Source organism: Rhizopus microsporus (assembly GCF_002708625.1).
Source record: "Rhizopus microsporus ATCC 52813 unplaced genomic scaffold scaffold_8, whole genome shotgun sequence".
Lineage (NCBI taxonomy): Eukaryota > Fungi > Mucoromycota > Mucoromycetes > Mucorales > Rhizopodaceae > Rhizopus > Rhizopus microsporus.
Window position 1 is genome coordinate 973,209 of NW_019671923.1, and position 17,265 is coordinate 990,473.

The following is a 17,265-nucleotide window of genomic DNA, read 5'->3' on the forward strand; positions in this document are numbered from 1 at the left end:
GCATGCTAGTCTCGATATATAAAATGTTTAAGTTTCAATTAACGTGACCCAACTACACTTCCAAAATTCGGTCCAAGGTTGTCTTTGGCCATTTTGTTTAGTGTATCAAAGTTATCAACGCTGCAGGCTACAGAGACATGATGTTTAAGTAAACAGGAAAAAAAAAAAACTTGTTTATTGATGGAAAATAAAAGCTACTGATAAATAATAATAATAATAATATGCCACAAGACGTTGCTTTGTATATTTTGTTGCTATGGTGATACATAAATATATATGGATAGATGATATTTATAAATATATAAGGGGTATGAATAAAAATAAAGCATGACTGTTTTAGTTACACGGAGGTTCTTTTGGTAGGATGACCGAGTACGTTCTTTAACTTCTTGGTCAACGTCTTACGTTTATGATTCAGCTTGGTCGTTTCTCGACGAAAGATCGAGTTTCGTGTGGACGTGGGCCTGAGTTCAAGAGGAGAATCAATCGACGTAGGTGTCACAGGCGTTAGTGAGGAACCAGATGAAATGATAGATGTATTGGCTAGTACAGGTGAGGATGATGTGATTTCTTCTTCATCCTCTTGACTGTTATCTTCGTCACTTGAGGATTTTTGAGTATCAACCACGAGTACTACGCTTTCTTCGACTACTTGCATATTTTCCAAAACAGGCTTGTCATCCACCTGAAGTATGAATACCTCTTGCTCGATCTCGTTGCCTGTGTTGTACTCTGATTCAGAATGGGCTTGCTTTTCTGTAACCTCAATGACTTCAGAAACACCAATAGGAATGTCTTTATCAGCTTCAGCTTCAGTAGTGGTAACAGTAGTAACAGTAGTAGTAGTAGTAGTCATGGCAGCAACTTGGTTACCATCTGCTTCAGCGGTCGTATCCATGGCAGGAATATCTTCCTGTACAAGAACTGCATGACATATTAATATAACCCCCCATTTTTTTTTAATTATTTACCTTGCTCTGTTGCTATAGCCTTCGGTTGTGCCTGAACTTGCTGTATTAAATCCTCTGATTCTTGCACCTCCTGCACTTCTGCATGTTCAGATGACGATAGGTAAGAGGCGTATTGCTTATGGTGGACGTGAGGAGAAGACCAGAGACGTTCAATGTATAAAATCGACTGTACGCGAAGCATTTAATATAAATAATAAAGAAAAAAAAAAAAAAGTAGAAAATTGTTATTGATTTATTACCTTTTTGAATGAACACAAAAAAATTATTTGATCACAGGATTCATGACCGCGCATGTTTACTCATTCCTGATTTTATTTACTTCTTGTTTCTTCTCTTTTAAGTTTGCTTATGCATTCAACTAAAAGCCCCCACTCAGAGAGAGACATTACCTTTCTTCTAGTCAAGAAGAGATTCAGATCGACAGGTTAGCAAAATGTACGCTGCATAGAGTACATCTTGTTCTCTAAACAAACTCCCCTTCTCTCCCTCCTCTCTAAACAAACCTCTGTATATTTATGTCTTATCTCTCTTTTCTGTTTATTGTTTGTTTACATTCATATACCCGTTATTCTGACTCACTCGTGTTTATACAATAGGATGGAGTTCAAAACTGTTTTGTCGCACAATGCTGTGATCAAAAATATTCTTTTGGTAGAGATACCTTTAATATCTGATTTCAGCTTTATGAGAAAGAGAAAAGAAGCATAAATGATAAAGAAATAAGCTCAAATCCACCCTGTTTGATTTTGACGCATTTGTTCTAATCAGACCTAAAGAGAATAAGAGCAAAAGAATGATTTATCTCAGCCTTGGTCATTATTCATAATGCATTCAAGATGTAACATGGCTGGTCTCCGCTTCCCTGACTACCAAGGGGGACTCCGGAATGAACAACCGTGATAATACTTTCCGTCCTTTGTTTTGCTCTCCGCTTGTCAATTACTCAGATCGCCTGTTTTTTTATTATTAAATATGAATAGAACTGCCTTATGCTTTACTGTTCAAAATCACGATATAAAATTAGACTAGAAAATAAACGAAAAGGTGTAAATATATAGGAAAAACAGTAATGATAAAGGATAAAACTTTAAATAACCTGGCTGATGCTCGGCTTTCCGTACTTCATAAATCTGTATTAGAGTCAGCTTAGTCATGTTATGCTACACCATCATCTTTATAGATTTATTTCAGATCAAGATTTTAACATTACGATTATAAAAAAAACATTTAATAAAAACAAATGTGTCATTGAGAAGGATAACAAAGGCAGTGTTACCATCACGAACCCTGTTTCCTTCATTTGATGCAACAGGTATCAGTTTTGCACTTGTATGTTCAATCCAACCGTGTCTAAACAGGAAAAGATTACAAGCCTCTCTTAAAATACTCGCTGATCTTTTAAAATAAAACCCTTTATGTGGTGTGTACTTTTCTTAAAAGAGGCAATCTCGCCACTTTTATATTTATAGCATTCCTCACAAAGTGACAGTTATGCATAATCCCTATCTGTGTTCTCCACGTGGCTCATAAACAATGAATATAGATTTCGACCAGTAAGAAACATGTGTGTCGATTGATGATGCTCTGTTTCCAATAGACTGTGTCATGGGAAAATTAAGCGTAGAGTACCTTTATTAGATTTATAGATAGAGAAGTAACTATTTGTAACTCATGACGCGTCTTGTGTTATCAAAGTTCGTTTTTAACGAGCGCATTTGCTGAATCAAGTGTCAAGACACTAAACTTGAAAAAGAGAAAATCCAAGGTGATAACGAGTTATCTACACAATATTTTATGTGTTAGATCAACAATACCATAGTAAACTGATCTTTACTAAACATTCACATGATCAATGACACTTCAATAACCCTTTAGTTTCTTAGTATGGCTCAACTCATTCATTAATTTTGGCCTCATGTTGATCCTGTATTTCGGTTCCCTTATCCTTGTTGCCAAGGTGGGTAAAATAGTACTGTCATCGAGCCAATATGGAAGTGGCTAAATACTTGTTACAACATCTTCAACAAGCTGTAAAAGCATGTTTCACATACTGAAAGAGCGCTTATATGAATCTCAAGCATTTTGACAATACTCTTTGCAAAATCAGGGTAATAACAAGGAATTTTTTCTGAGAGAAGCTGTGAATATAAGGGCTCTTAATGCACGAGCACGCAATCAATCAAATAAAAAGGCATACAGACTTGTTAAACACTTTGAAAAAACATTACTACAGTCCATTTGATGAACTCCAAGACAGCTAAAGCATCAAGAACAATAAAAAAGGAAGCCATGAATAATAATATAAGTAAAGAAGCTTAGCCCACTTGCGAGAAATTTTCATATTAAGCTCTATTATTTACATTTTCAAGACAGTTACTCCCTCTTTGCATATAGCTTCAAATGATGAGGATGGCTTCAAACTAGATGATACAACTTGTGCTGAAGACGAGTCATTTCTCTTTATCCTGTAACAATATGTTGGCATAATCTAAAATATGATGACTATAACCCCTGGAAAAGCTTTTAAGTTGCTTTTTTATTCAAAGACTTACTGAGAGGGTAAACATCAAAATACAAGAACTGTGTGTATGGACAAGAGCATTATTGTTCTTATTGGACAGGAATACATCAATTTGATTGGCTGTATACTTTTCCCATTTTAAATGATTCCCTGTCCAAAAAAAAAAAAAAGACAACTATCCTTTCTTGAAATGAACCAAACACGACTTGCGTTTCTGAAGCGATTTGGACCAAGAGGACACCAAAGTCGTCTACTATCCTCTTTTGAGCTTCGTTCTCGGTTCTTAAACTATTTTGAAAAGTATGGCCACGTACCTGTCAAAAGTGCAAGTCTCATTCCACACAATGACAAGAGTTTATTATTCACCAATGCAGGCAAGATCAACAAAAGAACTGTGTGCCTGAGATAACATGCTGATTTTTTTTTCTTGATACGCAGGAATGGTTCCTTTCAAAGAGTACTTTTTAAAGCCAAGCACGGCACCTTACAAATGCGCTACTAGCATTCAAAAATGCATGAGAGCCGGTGGTAAACATAACGATCTGGATAATGTAGGATATACACCTCGTCATCATACCTTTTTTGAAATGATGGGCAACTTTTCGTTTGGACAGTACACAAAGGCAGAAGCGATCGAGTATGCATGGAGGTTTTTGCTGCAGGAACTCAAGTTGCCTATCCACCGACTTCGCGTAACGTATGTAGACTACCAATGGGATCAAACAGTAACTGATACATTTCTCTCTGCGTAGAGTATTGGAAGGTGATGAGGAAGGGTATGCGTTATGGAAAAAGCAAGGATTGCCTGATGAGATGATCGTTCGATGCGGACCTGAGGATAATTTTTGGACAATGGGTGATGGAGAGGGGCCTTGTGGCCCTTGTACAGAAATATTTTGGAATACGCAAGACCCAACACTAGAGGACCCATGGTTGGAGATTTGGAATTTAGTGTTTATGGAGAAATATCGAGATGCTGATGGCAACCTGTCTGATTTGCCTACACCCTGTATTGATACAGGAATGGGGCTAGAAAGAATGCTGACGGTGCTTCAAGGAAAACAAAACAACTTTCAAGTGGATCAGTTCAAAGTGGTTATTGATGGATTAAGAGATATTCTCAAAGAGAGAGGATTGAAGGTTTGTGCTGATCTCTAGTGATAGTAGATGACTTACATTGATCTATGATAGAGTTCAGATAGTGTGGATCCCAGTCCTCAGGAAAAAATTGTCGCAGATCACTTTAGAGCCATGTGCTTTCTTATAGGAGATGGAGTTGTTCCAAGGTAGGACGATCAGTTTAGCTTTCTATTTCTGTTGTATTGATAAATGTGCAGTAATGTAGGTAGAGGTTATGTACTAAGACGTATTATCCGACGTGCGCTTCGATCTGCAAGGCAACTAGGCATTCATGGTAAGCGCTTGTCACAGCAGCTCTTCCTTAAGCCAACCGTATATACATGATAGAGCCCTTCTTGTCCAGCCTGTATCCTTCCTTATTAAAGAGTTTTCCCAGCGACTTGTATCCCGAGTTAAATAGCCGTGCATCTTCCATTTGCAGCATCATTACGAATGAAGAAACATCATTTTTAGCAACCTTGGATAGAGGCATGACGTTGCTAGAAGGCGTTTTTAGTCAACCAGACCTTCAACAATCAAAGGAAATTCCATCTGATGTTGCATTCCAACTCTACGACACTTATGGATTTCCCTTTGATTTGACCTTGATTATTGCTAAAGAAAGAGGTTGGACAGTGGATATAGAAGGTAAGTTTATTCAATCGTCAATTTTACAGTCATTGTAATATAAATATAGCTGTGGAGAAGCTGCAGGAAAAGCAAAAGATGGCTGGAAGAGAGTCTTGGAAATCCGATAAGGTCACAGATATAGCAAAGCTTTCAGGTATAGACAGCACACAATCCATCAAAAACTGAAAATAACGGCTATTATCGAATAGAATGGAGACATTTTGGCGTCCAACCTCAATTCACCGGATATGATCACAGTCTATTACATCAAGAATCCGAAATCATGGCTGTGCAACCGACAAACAAAGCTAATGAGTACCATTTAGCCATCAACCCTTGTCCTTTTTATGGTTTAGGAGGCGGACAAGTGCCAGACCAAGGCACGCTTACGTTAGCAAACGGCAGTCAATGGCGAGTGACTGATGTCATACAACCATATGAAGGAGGCATCGTGCTTCGTGTTTCTCCAGTCGATAAAGAACGTGCCAAAGAAGATACCGAGTACTTGCAGCAAGGACATTTGGTGAGAACAGAAGTTGACATGCAGCGTAGACAGGGAGCAGAAGTGCATCACACAGCAACACACCTTTTGAATGCAGGGTTGCGAAAGGTACTCAAGTCACAAGATATTGTTCAAGCCGGCTCCACAGTCGAACCAAATAAACTGCGCTTTGATTTCACCTATGGCAAGCCATTAAAGCCAGATGAGATTAAACAAGTTGAAAACTGGGTGAATACAATTGCCCAAAGTGGCGCTAAAACGAGTGTTGAGGTAAGAACACGCGGTATGACTATATTTCTCAACAACAAAATATTTAATGTTTACCCTCCAGCATATGAAATTGACAGATGCTATTGACTCTGGAGCTGTAGCTGCATTTACAGAAAAATATGGTGAAGTGGTCAGAGTAGTGAATGTTCCAGGTGTCAGTAAGGAATTATGTGGAGGAACGCATGTGGATGATGTTGGTAAATTGTATCCATTCAAGATCCTAAATGAAACTTCTGTTGCCGCTGGTAAGGCGTTTATCTCTCTTTTAGGATATATATATTAACTTGAATTAGGCACAAGAAGAATTGAAGCAGTGGCTGGTCAATCATGCATAGACTGGTACCGAAATGCTTATGGTCCTATACCAGATGTTTTAAAGTTATTACGAGTAAGGCCTATACTTGAAGCATAAAAGAGTCTATTAAAAAGAAATGTTTAGGCCAATGAAACAAAAGATATGGTTGTAAAAATAGAAAAGATAATGCAGGAAGTAAAGGATCTTCAGAAGCAAGTGGAGTTTGTCACTGAAAAGCTAGCCTCTGCAGGAGAAATAGTGAATAAGCCTATAGGATCCAAGATTAAAGGTAAACCAAGTCATAAAAATAAGAAATAGAGGTATTAAACCATCATATAGATCTTGATGTCAAGATTCACTTGATCGATTCGGATCTTGATTCTCAATTTATGCAAAAGCGTGCGAATGTGTTAAAGCAAAGTCAACCTGAATCGGTTCATGTTTTGTTGAAGGATAACACCATCTTGGTTGCTTTAAATGGCGCAAATATCAAGACAGAAACAGCCAATTCTGTAAGTAAAACGAATGCTTGTTTGATTATTATATATAACACTTTATAGATTTTAAAACAACTATTAAAGCATGTAAAAGGCGGCGGTGGAGGACAAAAAGAGATGGCACAAGGTCGTCTGGCAGAATCCATAAAAGATGAACAGGATATTCATTCTAAAATATTGCCAGCCTTTGAAAGGTGTGCTTAGTATACCCTTTTTTTTAATAGAAATAAACAAATGTTTTTTAAAAAAGACTCTGTATTTCTTCAATATTGGCCATAGCCACTGATATTAATGCTTTATTATAAAGGTTTTTACTATTGCTAACTAAAGAAAGAGAAGGGTCGTTACAGCTCAGAGCCTCGAAGCTCCTCAGGACAGTCAGGCTGATTGTATGGGTGCGTATTCTTGAATTCGGACAAAGTCATGAGTGTATTTCGAATTCTAGTAATATATGGAAACTGTTTCATGTCGATGCCAAATTTTTTGGTGACAGTAAAATGCAGAGGTACAAGGAAGAAGTCAGCAACACTAATATGATCCCCTATGCAGTACGTGCCAGAGCTACATTTTATCTTTTTCTCTAGTCCTATAATACAAGTTAGCTTACATCTGTTTATATATTTGATCAAACCCCACCTGCCAAGGCTCCTTCTATTACTCTGCGTATAGTTTCTTGTCTTTGATTTGGATCCATATCGATCATATTCAAGTACTTTTTGATTTCTGAGGTTTGAATATCGCAAATATCTTGAGTAATGGCTATAGCCTTTGCGTATGTTAGTCACCATATTGATTGGGTCTATTTCTTCTTTACCTTGGCTCTATGGTAGATTGCTTTAGGCCACATGGGTCGTTCTACAAATAATGAAAGAGAACCCTTTAGATGAATCAAATAGAGATATGTACATGTCTTACGTGGATAATTGAGCTCCAAATACTCAATAATAGCCAAACTCTGTGTTAATATTTTCCCGGTTCTTGTCATGTAACAAGGTAGTTTCTTGCATGGATTCAGCTTGTAAAAGCGACTTGACAGCTACAAGAAAAAGCAAGTTAAAAGAAATGTAAAAAGATGGATCAAATGGCTTACGTGCTCTCCATGATCAATGTCTATGGATTCCTGTTTATAATCGATGCCTTTCCATTCCAAAGCAATTCGTACTCTCCAAGAAGCTTCATCAATGTAAGAACCATACAGAGTTGGAATTTGCTCTTCTTTTAATGAGCAATCATTTTGTAGCTGTTCAGATATTGAGTGATCCGTATTTCCAGTTTCAACCATGTTGTATAAAGAAAAAGAAGCTGGATTTCTGTTTTATGCCACTATTATATTCACTCTACTGTGACATACGTCATTTGCTTATTCAGGGACTTTTTGTAACATGAGAAGCGTCTGTGTAAACTTTATTCAAATATAGTAAGTCTCTATGCGATTTGAGAGAAATGTCCGATTGCATGAAACAGAGACTTTCTTTTTAAGCGCATGAAAAAACAAGAACAAAGGAATCATTGACATCTTTTTGCTAGTCTATGGCTGGTTGATTTCATCACTTTGTTCTGTTTGTGATTTTGAAATGTGTTGCTTTATTCAAATGGTTCATTCTGTTGGTTTAAAGTTTAATAGAAATTAGCCCATATGTCATATTCTATATATATACACATTACAGCCATTTAACCGTATCAATACAAATACTTTGAAATGAATGATAAATTCAAAGTGTACCATGCTCTTATCAGTCTCCTCAAGGAGCTCTCAATCATGCAATATGTTGATACTTGGGCTCCCTGTGTCTATATACGACATTTGATGTTGTTTATATTTAAATATGAAGCATTAATTCAATTATTAAAAATAAGCAAGTTATTTTCAGTAGTTAAAATAAAGCCTGTGAATATTTGTCGTAATGACAAAATATTAGCCATGCCATTTACGTTACACAACTACCACATGCATTTTTCGCTCTCTCCAGGACAACCAACCGACGGTGGTCGGAGCAACGAAAACAAGGTGTATATTTAAGATAAAGATGGGGTGTTCTGATATACCTAATATATTTGAATTTAAAAAGGGGGGCTCGTACTGATATACTTTTTGTAACTTCTTCTTTTTTTTTCACTTATTCTTTCTTTATACTCTTTCCTTTCTAATGAGCGAGATCCCACGCTATTTATGTGTCAAAGCACAACATGTCATTCTTTCAGCTGACCATGAGGGACAGGCAACAATTCTTATAGATAGGCTCACAGGCAAAATAATTGAAGTAACAACGGGTGATATCAAGAGCAAAGTTGAACAAAACGATGTAGAGACTATAGAGTTGGAAGAAGGTCAAGTACTTATGCCAGGTTTAGTCGATGCTCACGGTAAGAGGGACACTATATTTTGCTTTTATTTGTACTCATTTTTATAAAGTCCACTTGAACGAACCAGGAAGGACAGAGTGGGAAGGCTTCGAGACAGGTACTAAGGCTGCAGCTGCTGGAGGCATCACAACTGTTGTCGATATGCCTCTGAATGCTATTCCACCCACAACTACGGTCAAGAACTTTGATATTAAACTGAATGCTGCAAAGGAACAATGTCATGTAGATATCGGTTTTTGGGGCGGCGTTATTCCAGATAATGCAGACGAATTACCCGAGCTGATCAAAAGAGGTGTGAGAGGATTCAAGTGCTTCTTGATCGAAAGTGGTGTTGACGAATTCCCTTGTGTGAATGAGGAACAAGTAAGAGCTGCTATGGATAAATTGGTCAACACAGATAGTGTCTTGCTCTTCCATGCCGAAATGGAAGGCTGTTGCCATGGACATGAATCCAGTCCAATCGATCGTACGTACGAGAGTTACCTTCGTTCTCGTCCCGAGTCGCTAGAGACACATGCAATTGACATGATTATTCGTCTCACCAAAGAATATTACGAAAAGGGTCAACCGGTCAATACACACATTGTGCATCTTTCTGCAGCTTCGGCGCTTCCCGCCATTCGATCTGCAAAGGCAGCTGGTCTTCCTCTTACGGTAGAAACATGCTACCATTATCTTAATTTTACGGCTGAATCTATTCCGGATGGCGCCACACACTACAAGTGCAGTCCACCTATTCGTGAAGCATCAAACCGTCAGTTGCTTTGGGATGCTTTATTAGATGGTACTATTGACTACGTCGTAAGTGATCATTCGCCATGTACGGCAGATCTGAAGAACCCAGAGACTGGCGACTTTGGAACAGCTTGGGGCGGTATTGCTAGTGTGCAGTTTGGATTACCTGTTCTCTGGTCACAGGGCCGTGATCGCGGAGTCACGTAAGGATGAGAGTTTGAATAGACCAACAGTTGTTTGACCATATTCGTTTAGACTACAAAAGATTGTCAAGTGGCTTAGTTCATCACCTGCAAGAAGAATAAGAATGGATAGCAGAAAGGGTAAGATACAAGCAGGCTATGATGGTGATCTTGTCATCTGGCAACCAGAGGCGAGCTATAAAGTGGAAGAAAGCAAGGTTTACTTTAAGAATAAGCTGTCTCCCTATGTTGGAAAGGAGCTCTATGGTCTTGTAGATAAAACGATCTTGAGAGGAACTGTTGTCTATGATCGTCAGAGCTCAGATCCATTTGCTTCCCCAGCTGGTAGTTTCCTCTTGTAAGACAGTCATTTATACAAAATTACTATCATGATTTAGCAACCTTGTCTTTGTTTTGTCTTTACAATAAAAATGTTGAAATAATACAAAAACTTTATCACATATTCCTTTTGATTGGCAACGAAGGATCAATAAATAAGCACACTTTTATCAAAGAAGCCACCAATTTTGATCATCGTAAAGGGGATAAATAGGTTGTTGCCTAGAAATTAGGTAGTTAAAGACATAACTGTCAGAGAAAAGAGGTCAATTTTAGCTTACACACTCTTATCAAGATAAACATGCTAAAGTACGACCTTGCATTTTCCCCGCCAAGGGTAAATTGCTGTGTGACACTCATTCGATCTCTCTCTTCCCCTTTTCCTTTTTTTTTTTTTTTTTGTTTTCTTGAATGAATACCGTTCTAAGGCTCAACAAGAGATATATTCTCTTGCTGATAACTGGCATCTTTTTTATCACATTCCTTATAATCAACCAAAGACATAGACCAGCTACTCCAGCTCCACCTTTACCTGTTATAGACTTGCCTTCGTATTGGCCAACACCTGTAGAACAGGCCGTATGCAAACCTAAAATATACGTCTACAAGGCACCCGACAGCTTCCAAGTGTCCAAGCATATTCAAGATTCAAAATGCCACGAATCCAACTACAATTCAGAAATCATTCTCCATAACCAACTGACTGATCCAACCAGTCCGTTCTATAATCACTACGTTACTGAAAATCCAGATGAAGCCGATTTCTTCTTTATACCTTTCTTTGGAAGTTGTTATCTCTATAACTGCTGGTATGAGAACAACTGGAAATGGAACGAACGTTGTGATGTCGATAGCAAATATGTAGATCCGATGATGGACATGGTCATCAATGACTATCCATATTGGAACCGGTCCAATGGTAGAAACCACATCATGATCCATCCGATGGATCAGACATTTACCTATTATAAGAGCAACCCTCGCTTTCAACCTGCGATATTTCTCAAGACAGTAGGAGACAAAAGAACCAAATGGATGCATAGACACCGTTATCACCGTGACATTGTGATTCCTTCAGCCACTCGAATGATCCACCATCTCCGTGCTGATCCTCTAGATTATCTCACAAACGAAGGCCATCCAAAATCAGGCAAAAGAGATATCTTTGTTCTCTTTCAAGGTTGTTGTGATAATGTTAAGGAAACAGATGAATACTCAAATGGCATCCGATATCTCTTTTTCAACTATTTTTCCAAATATCGAGGATATGAGGTCGGTAATACATTAGCTGATGAAGAGTATTTGCAAAAGCTTGCTCGAGCAAAGTATGGTCTGAGTCCCATGGGCTGGACTCTGGATACCACCCGTATTTGGGAATTTATGGCATTTGGTGTAGTACCTGTCGTGATCGCAGATGGTATCATCGAGCCATTTGAATTTGACGTTGATTGGGACTCGTTTATTGTACGGGTGCGACGAGATGAAGTACACCGCTTGGATGAAATTTTGAGAAACATTGATGATGCAACCTATGAATACAAACGAAAGAAACTTTGGGAGTATGGTCGCCGTGTTGGTCTCGAGAAAGATGCCTGGCACTTTATTGTACGAGAGCTGTGCCGTATGGAAGGCATCAACAAACCTGTCAATCTTGGATTAGGCTATTAATAATAATAATAATAATAATAATAATAATAATAGTAATGTATACACACACACACTTGAATATAAATGTAAAAGTATTATTCTTTCCTTCTTTTTTATTATATAAATATACACTCTCTAATGACTCTGATGATAGTAGTATTACATTCCTCTATTGTTACTTATTAGTCTCCTTTTTCTATTTCTTTCAATGTTTGTTTTTACCTTTGCTTCATTTGCATAATGAGAGCAACCTTCTTGCTGACCATAGCACCAAACAACTTTCTATTACGCTCCATGTTCTTTCGTCTTCTGGCTACAGCAGGTTTCTCATAACGAAGATTAGCACGTAGTTCCTTACGAACGTTGTTTTGCATCAAAATATTGTTTAAACGACGATAAGCGATATTAGGATTATGCACATTGCCAATAGATCGGCCAAGGTAGGGATTAAGAGAGTTGGGAAGTTCTTTAGGTTGAAGAATGGTGGATCCTACTACTGCTGGCATCACAGGGGGTTCAGGACTATCTCCCACAACTTTTTTTGATTTTCTACATGCACTAGTTGTTGACAGCTGTCTAGCCCATTCCATGGGCTTTAATGTGTTCTTTGAAAAGTTGAATAATCGAAGCATATTCATTTGAAAGAAAGAGAGAGAGAAGGGGGGTTACAACCTGGGCAGCTTCAAGAAAAAAAGTCACAAGTCACAACCTGCTTGTTTTCAAAATCCGATTGTAATCTCTTCCAATGCATTTATAAATCTTTTGATGTATGTTTATTAGATACGTGTCTTAATCAAGTGTACTTGTTATGTATGCCAAATGAGATCCGCTAAATGTAGGTGGTATAAATTGCGTTTGCTCTGAGTGGTGCTCCTTTGGAGGTGACTCGTTTCTAGCACGCTTGTTTAGTACAGGTGATACATAATGATCTTTTTGTTGCTGTACATCTTGTTTTTTATCTGGATGTAGGAGAGTGAACGGATAAGGAAGCTTACTCAGCTCCTTGTGATAGCTAAGAGTGGTATGCTCATAGAATGTCAGCCTACTTAAATTTTTCTTTTGTTGATGTAAACTAGTAGATGGCTGTTCATCTGGTTTGATACTCATACGTCTCGACACACGCTCTGCAGCCACTGAGCTTAAGGGCTCAGGCATGTTGTATTTCAAGGGATGGTTTTGTACTTGCTTATTTATGCGGTATACATGTAAATGCTGATCAATGGTCAATGGACGATCAAGAGAATTTGAATCAATTTCATGATGTGCATATAACTTTGGTTTTAGATACGTAATGTCTGTCACTACAGGCGATTTTCTTCTTTTTGTCCTTATCGACATGTGTGTTTTGTAATGCTGCATCATGTTATCCTGACGAGAGAACCTTGATTGACAGCCTGGGAAGAGACATGGAAAGTTCTTTTCCCCTGTGTGAATACGATTGTGTCTTGACAAATGACCGCTAAATCATAGTTTAATCATTTGTAAGTAGTTAAATATGTTTTACCTTGTAGTGAATACTTTATTGCAACCAGGTGCAGTACAAGCATACCTGCGTTTTCCATCTTCACTGATAATCTTTTGTGAGTTTGTTTTCATCACGTCGGAACGAGAATCCGGTGGTTGAAAGTCATGATTGTTGTCATTAAGTAGGTTGATATGACGACCAGCTGAGTTGGGTATTAAAAAGCTGGATAATTCAATCATTTTTATTGTAAAGTGAGAAAATAAAGAAGAAAAGAAGAAAAAGAAATGTAAATGATGAAATAGATCCTTTCTTAGAATTCAAACTTTCAAAAATCATATTTTCTATCTCCGCTTTTCTTTTTTTACTCCCCTAGACCCTGACAGTCCCATGAAAGGGCTCAGTTCCTTTTTAAAAAGGAATATTTGCCCTTGTTTTTATCACCAGGGCAACGTTAACTTGAACCTTGTCATTTTATTCCCTTTTATTTATTTTTCTTTCTTTAATACTTATTTCTCTTTCTTTTCCTTTAATATCTTTTGTGGGATTCTTTATAAGCAAAAACTAAGGGAAGGACAATTACCCCAGATGCTGAAATATTCAATCACCGCAGCAAAACGTGTGGTATGCCTTCTTTCTTCAATTTGTTTCAGTTTAATGTAATGGAAGATATGAATATATGTGAGATGATCCTTTTTTTTTTTTTTACTAATGAGATAAAGATATGCTCATGTAAAGCAATTATAAATTAAAGAATATTCATGTTCTTTTGCCTTCATTAAAAGAGGCCGCAATTGACAAAAAACACGAATAAAGCTTAAATTTTTACGATAGCACAAACAGCTATAAAAAAATAAACCACCGTCAATCTTTCATGTAGTAAAGTTCAAAGGCGGTGACTGTCTTGAGACATCAAGCGAAAAGATATTCTGCAGTAGAGTCAATAGTATTTTTTAGATATTTATAAAAACCTTTTGTGGCTCATGCTTTATCAATATCATGTAGCAAATTCAGCTAATAATCAAATATATAGGTGACTACGGGTTAAATTATAGGATAACCATCTTGAGTGATATATTGATAAAGTATGCAACCATGACAGCTTTCTATTCATCAACAGACAATGATTTTGGTCGGTCTTAAAAAAATGATCAGCAGTGCAATCCTCGGCAGCCTGGATAAATTCCCTTTTTCCTTTTTAGTTTTTTGTGCTTCTACTGTTTTTGTTTGTGTTTAGTGGTTAAGAACTGTTTTCATTGGCTACTTCTTAGTCAGCCGTCAAGGTTTTAAGCAAAGCGTCAAGCCCCGTTTTTTATTCTTTACTTTTCGTGTTGCTTTTATCCTTATACAATGGCACAATTTATTCCTTATTCAGTTGCAATGGTCACTCCATTCACCCAAGAGGGCTGTCTTGATGTGGCTTCTGTACCAGCTGTGGTGAAATACTATCTGGATCAAAATATCCCTGGTTTACTTGTCAGCGGGTCGACAGGCGAACAACACTGCATGACCATTGCAGAGCGCAAGCAGTTGTATAACTTGGTTGCAAAGGCTGCTGCTGGAAGATGTCAACTTTACGCAGGCGTTGCTGCATTCAAGACTCAAGATGCAAAGGAACTAGCACAAGCAGCAAAAGAAGCCGGTTTTTCGGGCATAATGCTCGGGTTCCCTCCGTATCGCCGCCCGTCACAAGCAGAAGCTGAGACATACGTAAAGCAAGTCGCAGAAAGCGCAAAAGAATTGCCCATCTTCCTTTATAACAATCCTCCCAGAACTGGGTTCGACTTGGAACCAGAGACGTTTGTTCGTATTGCGAAAACAGTTGATAATGTCTGCGGACTAAAGGAAGCCGGAAATCCTGAAAATGTAAACAAAATCAAGCCTGCTTTGGGGGACACTGTAGACACATATAGCTTCTTTACCGGGAGCGATTCAAACTTTATTGACCAATTCGTAACGAAAGGATACACTGGAATAACATCGATTGCCGGAAATGTTTATCCGGATCAATGCAAGAGTATTGTTGATCATTTACTGAAAAATCAAATCGAGCAAGCCAAAAAAATCTGGGAAAACATTGCCCCTGGAATTCAACTTTTGCAAATAGCGGGAATGGTTCCAAGCATCAAGTACATCTTACGTAAGAAAAGCGTTCCCGTCGGTTACTGCCCTCCTCCACTTTTAGACGTTAGCGACGAAGTAAAGCAAGCATTAGACAAGATCTTTTTCGCATAATAAATATTATTTATTTTTCTATATCGTTCTAAATGTTTAAGATCATGATTTCATCTGTATCCAGTTTATCACCCAGTTTAAAAGTATGAGCACCGACTTTTCGAAAGCCTTGACTCTTGTAGAACCTGATTGCTGATGGATTGAATTCCCAAACGCCAAGCCAGATTGTTTTCTTGCCGAGTTCTCTTGCCTTGGAGATACACTGCGTAAGCATCTTCTTTCCAATTCCCTTTCCGGCATATCGCTTGTCAACATAGATTCGCCATAATTCTATTGCTTCTGGATCACCAACAAAGTCATACACCGTTTTATTCTGCCTCAACTGGCAATATGCAACCGGTTTATCCTCATCATCGAATACCATATACGTATAGATGGAAGGATCGTTCAATTCTTGTGTTTGAATTTCTGGTGTAAAGGCTGATTCGAGGTATTCCTTGAGGTCTTCAGGGGTATTGGCGTCACCAAACGTTTCCGCAAAAAGCTTTGCACCAATTTCTGAGAGAGTTGAGGCGTAACTGGAATCGATCTGTAACATTTTGATGGTCATATTCAGAGTTTAATCAAAGATAATGATGTAGATAAAAAGCTCTGTGGTATTTATAGTTTTAAAAGAATGCCTAATGACAGCAGTCACATGGGCAATCTTTCAATTAGTGTTCGCTTAAATGTCCGCAAAAAGCGAAAACACGGAGATGACTGATTTGACCAAAGTGCCTGGAAAGGACTTGGCGCAGCAAAATGTGGACAAACCAAACTAAGTGAAAAAAAAAAAGTCTAGATTTAATAAACAATTGGTTATGTTTCGATTATCTTTTTCGTTATCTTTCTTCCCTTTAGATGATTTTATATTCTTAGCCATTTTGATTGAGAGTAGTTGTTTCTGAATCTCTTTGTTCGATGCCACAAACCTTTCATTATCTTTACTATTGTGTTCAATAGTGAGTCATTCTGGCCAGTGAAAGGATTTTCCATACTTGGATAAAATGTTTCATTGGTAACGCTTGGGTTATTCTGCCAATCAAAACCAGTTTTGTATTTTCAGAGCCAAGTTGATACTATTCTAATTATGAAGTAACTACAAGTACTTTCTGCTAGCACGGCTGAGATAGCTTAGCTCAAGCAATAAAACATCTCCCTCCGTAAGTGTTTATCCCAAGTTTCTCCTGCCCGTTAAACCGGTCGGTTTCAATCTCTTTATCGTTATCCGTCCACCTCAATTGCCATGGTAATATCAACTCTCTCAGAAACGATTTCCCCCCTTCAAATCCTGAACTCCTTCTGCCAATGAAAGCATCAGCAGAATCCTGTTAGAAAAAATGCCTGGTGAAAAGGTTACACTTTTGTCAACTGATTGTGTTGATATCAACGATGCTGATTGCCTGCACAACATCCCTGCAGAGTTTCTTCAAAGCTTAAATCCTACCGTATTCCCTTTCACGTCTAGAATTAAAGACTGGTGCGCTGATTATGCTCTTCAAAAACATTGATCCAGA

The 17,265-nt window shown here is 37.9% G+C and overlaps 10 protein-coding genes across 10 annotated transcripts; 4 read left to right on the forward strand and 6 right to left on the reverse strand.

The window, feature by feature from the left end:
- Positions 1 to 157: 157 nt before the first annotated feature.
- On the reverse strand, positions 158 to 1,159 carry RHIMIDRAFT_292079 (uncharacterized protein). Its single transcript, XM_023613865.1, has 2 exons — positions 972 to 1,159; positions 158 to 924 (listed from the first exon to the last, which is right to left on the reverse strand). Exons 1-2 carry the CDS (start codon positions 1,150 to 1,152, stop codon positions 341 to 343), a joined length of 765 nt encoding a protein of 254 aa, XP_023466487.1. The 5' UTR covers positions 1,153 to 1,159; the 3' UTR covers positions 158 to 340.
- A 2,521-nt stretch (positions 1,160 to 3,680) lies between these two features.
- RHIMIDRAFT_306646 (alanyl-tRNA synthetase) lies at positions 3,681 to 7,009 on the forward strand (the record flags this gene model as incomplete). Its single annotated transcript, XM_023614505.1, has 13 exons — positions 3,681 to 3,866; positions 3,931 to 4,189; positions 4,245 to 4,632; positions 4,684 to 4,778; positions 4,830 to 4,906; positions 4,960 to 5,259; positions 5,309 to 5,395; positions 5,451 to 6,013; positions 6,075 to 6,258; positions 6,307 to 6,401; positions 6,453 to 6,597; positions 6,648 to 6,820; positions 6,869 to 7,009. Coding segments are annotated over 13 exons (2,693 nt in total), but the record flags the coding sequence as incomplete, so codon positions are not given.
- A 140-nt stretch (positions 7,010 to 7,149) lies between these two features.
- RHIMIDRAFT_237694 (thioredoxin-like protein) lies at positions 7,150 to 8,087 on the reverse strand (the record flags this gene model as incomplete). Its single annotated transcript, XM_023608800.1, has 5 exons — positions 7,150 to 7,391; positions 7,442 to 7,571; positions 7,620 to 7,660; positions 7,721 to 7,841; positions 7,896 to 8,087. The coding sequence occupies 5 exons, from the start codon at positions 8,085 to 8,087 to the stop codon at positions 7,150 to 7,152; spliced, it is 726 nt and encodes a 241-aa protein (XP_023466489.1).
- A 792-nt stretch (positions 8,088 to 8,879) lies between these two features.
- Positions 8,880 to 10,586, forward strand: RHIMIDRAFT_215526 (allantoinase). The gene is made up of 3 exons (XM_023607288.1): positions 8,880 to 9,169; positions 9,219 to 10,107; positions 10,160 to 10,586. The coding sequence occupies exons 1-3, from the start codon at positions 8,953 to 8,955 to the stop codon at positions 10,446 to 10,448; spliced, it is 1,395 nt and encodes a 464-aa protein (XP_023466490.1). The 5' UTR covers positions 8,880 to 8,952; the 3' UTR covers positions 10,449 to 10,586.
- A 233-nt stretch (positions 10,587 to 10,819) lies between these two features.
- Positions 10,820 to 12,111, forward strand: RHIMIDRAFT_283326 (uncharacterized protein). The gene has a single exon (XM_023613124.1). The coding sequence runs from the start codon at positions 10,837 to 10,839 to the stop codon at positions 12,091 to 12,093; it is 1,257 nt and encodes a 418-aa protein (XP_023466491.1). The 5' UTR covers positions 10,820 to 10,836; the 3' UTR covers positions 12,094 to 12,111.
- Positions 12,112 to 12,160: 49 nt separating this feature from the next.
- RHIMIDRAFT_137142 (uncharacterized protein) lies at positions 12,161 to 12,820 on the reverse strand. Its single transcript, XM_023605629.1, has 2 exons — positions 12,295 to 12,820; positions 12,161 to 12,241 (listed from the first exon to the last, which is right to left on the reverse strand). The coding sequence occupies exons 1-2, from the start codon at positions 12,708 to 12,710 to the stop codon at positions 12,232 to 12,234; spliced, it is 426 nt and encodes a 141-aa protein (XP_023466492.1). The 5' UTR covers positions 12,711 to 12,820; the 3' UTR covers positions 12,161 to 12,231.
- A 1-nt stretch (position 12,821) lies between these two features.
- On the reverse strand, positions 12,822 to 13,807 carry RHIMIDRAFT_137147 (uncharacterized protein). Its single transcript, XM_023605630.1, has one exon. It carries the CDS (start codon positions 13,432 to 13,434, stop codon positions 12,862 to 12,864), a length of 573 nt encoding a protein of 190 aa, XP_023466493.1. The 5' UTR covers positions 13,435 to 13,807; the 3' UTR covers positions 12,822 to 12,861.
- Positions 13,426 to 13,668, reverse strand: RHIMIDRAFT_202235 (uncharacterized protein; the record flags this gene model as incomplete). Its single annotated transcript, XM_023606598.1, has 2 exons — positions 13,426 to 13,531; positions 13,577 to 13,668. Coding segments are annotated over 2 exons (198 nt in total), but the record flags the coding sequence as incomplete, so codon positions are not given.
- A 1,077-nt stretch (positions 13,808 to 14,884) lies between the features above and the next one.
- On the forward strand, positions 14,885 to 15,769 carry RHIMIDRAFT_237699 (dihydrodipicolinate synthetase; the record flags this gene model as incomplete). Its single annotated transcript, XM_023608801.1, has 1 exon — positions 14,885 to 15,769. One exon carries the CDS (start codon positions 14,885 to 14,887, stop codon positions 15,767 to 15,769), a length of 885 nt encoding a protein of 294 aa, XP_023466495.1.
- Positions 15,770 to 15,783: 14 nt separating this feature from the next.
- On the reverse strand, positions 15,784 to 16,443 carry RHIMIDRAFT_137152 (GCN5-like N-acetyltransferase). The gene has a single exon (XM_023605631.1). It carries the CDS (start codon positions 16,317 to 16,319, stop codon positions 15,798 to 15,800), a length of 522 nt encoding a protein of 173 aa, XP_023466496.1. The 5' UTR covers positions 16,320 to 16,443; the 3' UTR covers positions 15,784 to 15,797.
- Positions 16,444 to 17,265: the final 822 nt, after the last annotated feature.